We start from the raw sequence: 2,605 nt of genomic DNA on the forward strand, positions 1-2,605 counted from the left end.
TCTGGATAATTTTAATCTCTCATTTCATTGTTTTACGGTGTGGAGTGAGAAAAATAGGTATCCAATTGGGAATAAAGAAGTGAAATTTCCTTGGCCTGATGGCTATTATAATTTTATCAGCATGTTGGAGGGATCAACTGAAAAACAGTCCACAGGGACAGAGTCTTTGGGAAGCTAACAAGTCAAGAAATAAATATGCCCAAACAAAGAGCTTTCCTATCTGCACTTACTACCATTTAGAAAATCTACAGGAATCACACCGCTTACTCACAAATTACAATATTAGGTGTGCAATTCTCTAAGTGGGCTGTGCATTTACTCAATTTTACAAATAGGTAGCATGCTTCTAAGGTTCATGCATGAAGCTCATTTGCAAATGTGTGTGATAAGAAGACTTTATATAAACAAGAAGTTATTCTTCATAAAAATGTATGAATTTAATCTACTCCCATTGAAAAGAGGAACAGGATATTTATATTTCTATCTGGACTCCACAAAATGCAAGTTAAATTGTGAGCTTATAGAATGGAATATGGCCTGAAGATTCTCTAAAAAGAGCCATAATAGACCCGTGTGCACAGAGACACTGAGCAGAGGGGAATGCACAGAGTCTGAGCAGGAGGCCCCAGTTCCCCATGAGCCCTGCAGGGTCCCTCCTTGTTCTCAGGTGAGCACTGAGGGGCTGGAGGCCTCCAGGTGAGCACAGGGGGCCGTGCAGTGTGGTGCCCACAGGCAGGATGCTTCTCTATAGGGGAGTATTTCGGGGCTGGGACTGCAGGGACCCAGATTCTGAGATGAAGACATCAGGAGGTGAGTGGGGGGGGGGGGTCTGTGTTCTCTGCTCAGTCTAATCATATTCCTGTTCATTTCACTCACATCTTACTCACCCTCCCTACCCTTCATCTCTGCTGAGGTTCAGAAATGGGGTTCAGGAGAGGGAGGTCCTGTCTCTACTCTCTCATGGGCTGCATTCTGCTCTGTGGAACCTCATCCACCTCCTTGTTTTTTACTGTCACCCACACTCCTAGGGACAGGGCCCTGAGCTGACTGAGCACAGAAAGGACAGGGTCAGGCTCCTCACCTGAGACCAGCAGCTCCAGGGGGTCACTGGGATGTGACAGCAGGTAGGGGGAGGTGCTGCGTGAGCCATAGCACCTGTAGGTCCCCCGGTGGCCTGAGTTCACAGAATTGAGGGTGAAGTTGGCCTGAGAGGGTGCAGACGTGTCCTGCAGATGGAGGTGCTGGGGAGGGTCCAATGACCCTTCCCTGTGCAGGTGGAAGGTGTCAAACCAGATCTCAGACACACACTGCAGGGTCACCGTCGCTCCCCAGGCCACTGAGGGTCCTGGCTGGGCTGAGAGGGAGGGTTTCCTGTACATTCCTGGGGAGAAGAAGGTTGTGATGTGTATAGAGAGCCACCCCTCCCCTCACGCCCTTGACCCTGAGCTGAGGGACCTTGTCCTTCTCAAGAGACTCTGTCTGTGACCCCTCCAAGCTCCTCTCTGCCCTCTTGGTGAGGAAACTAGCCTTGTTGCTGGAGTCCTGTGGGATCCTCATATCCCAGGGCTCAGAGCCCCTCTCTTCATACAAAACGTAGGCACAAGCCTGCAGAGACCCCTGACACCAGAGGGTCACGGGGCTCCCCTTGGTGATGATGGGTCCTGAGTCAGCCTAGATGGAGATTTTGGGGATGATTCCAGGAAAGAAATCAGACCTGAAAGACCTGGCACTCTAATGATGTCATGAATGAGCCAGTGATGCCATTTCATGAGCACCTACTGTGCGTGAGGCTCCTGCTGGGGTCTGTCACTCATCTCCTCTCACCTCATGCACCAGGGATGCTGAGCCCCACCACCCACTTCACTGAGGCTCAGAGAGGTTATCACGTGTGCCAGGTCACCCACCCTGGAATGGCAGGGCTGGGACTAGAACGCAGGACTGTGAGTTCCCAGTGCTGTCCTCACGCTGTCCCCCCAGGGAGACAACAGCTTCGTGCTCTGGGCTCCTCCTCTGCAGGGGCCTGTCCACATATCATCTGGAGCTGAGGGTCCTTCCTCAGTACCTGCCCCCAGCACAGCAGGGAAAGGAGGGGAAGGGTGTGGTGTAAACTCTGAGTCTCTCCCGGGTCCATCTCCAACCTGCAGGCCCTGACGCCCCATGGGAAGGCTGGGCTGGGCTGGGCTGGGGCTCTGCCTTTCTGAGCTCTGTGAGGCCATAAGTCACCTCATCTCCCAACAGCCTGTGAGCAGGATGGGATCAGGGATGAGCAGACAGGAACCCGACACTCAGAGGAGAGAAGGGACCGCCCAGCCCCACAGCAGGAGCAGCAGAGCCTGGAGCTGAGCCAGGGCTGATCCACCCTGTTCCCTCCACTGAGCTGAGGCTGAGCTGAGGGGTAGGACTGGGTGCCCGGACCCTTGTCCTGCCTGTCCCTCCCTGTACAGTGTCACCGTCACTGAGACAGAGAGGACAGGCCCCATAATATCATGTCCTGGGGGCTTCCCTGTGAGGCCCCTCTCCCAGGAGGTCAGGGTGAGAACCGACAGGAAATCTAAGCTCTGGACAAGGATTCTCTCCTTTTATAGTTGGAGACACTGAGGCCCAG

The 2,605-nt window shown here is 53.2% G+C and overlaps 1 protein-coding gene across 1 annotated transcript in view; it reads right to left on the reverse strand.

The window, feature by feature from the left end:
- Window positions 1-745: 745 nt before the first annotated feature.
- Window positions 746-2,605, reverse strand: part of LOC111824062 (leukocyte immunoglobulin-like receptor subfamily A member 6) — a 4,089-nt gene continuing 2,229 nt past the window's right edge. Inside the window, exons 5-6 of the mRNA XM_023747409.1 lie at window positions 1,082-1,381; window positions 746-789 (exon numbers count right to left, since the gene is read on the reverse strand). Coding sequence (XP_023603177.1) covers window positions 746-789; window positions 1,082-1,381 — 344 coding nt within the window. The remainder of the gene's footprint in view (window positions 790-1,081; window positions 1,382-2,605) is intronic.

Source organism: Myotis lucifugus, unplaced genomic scaffold (assembly GCF_000147115.1).
Source record: "Myotis lucifugus unplaced genomic scaffold, Myoluc2.0 scaffold_862, whole genome shotgun sequence".
In the NCBI taxonomy this organism is placed as follows: Eukaryota; Metazoa; Chordata; class Mammalia; order Chiroptera; family Vespertilionidae; genus Myotis; species Myotis lucifugus.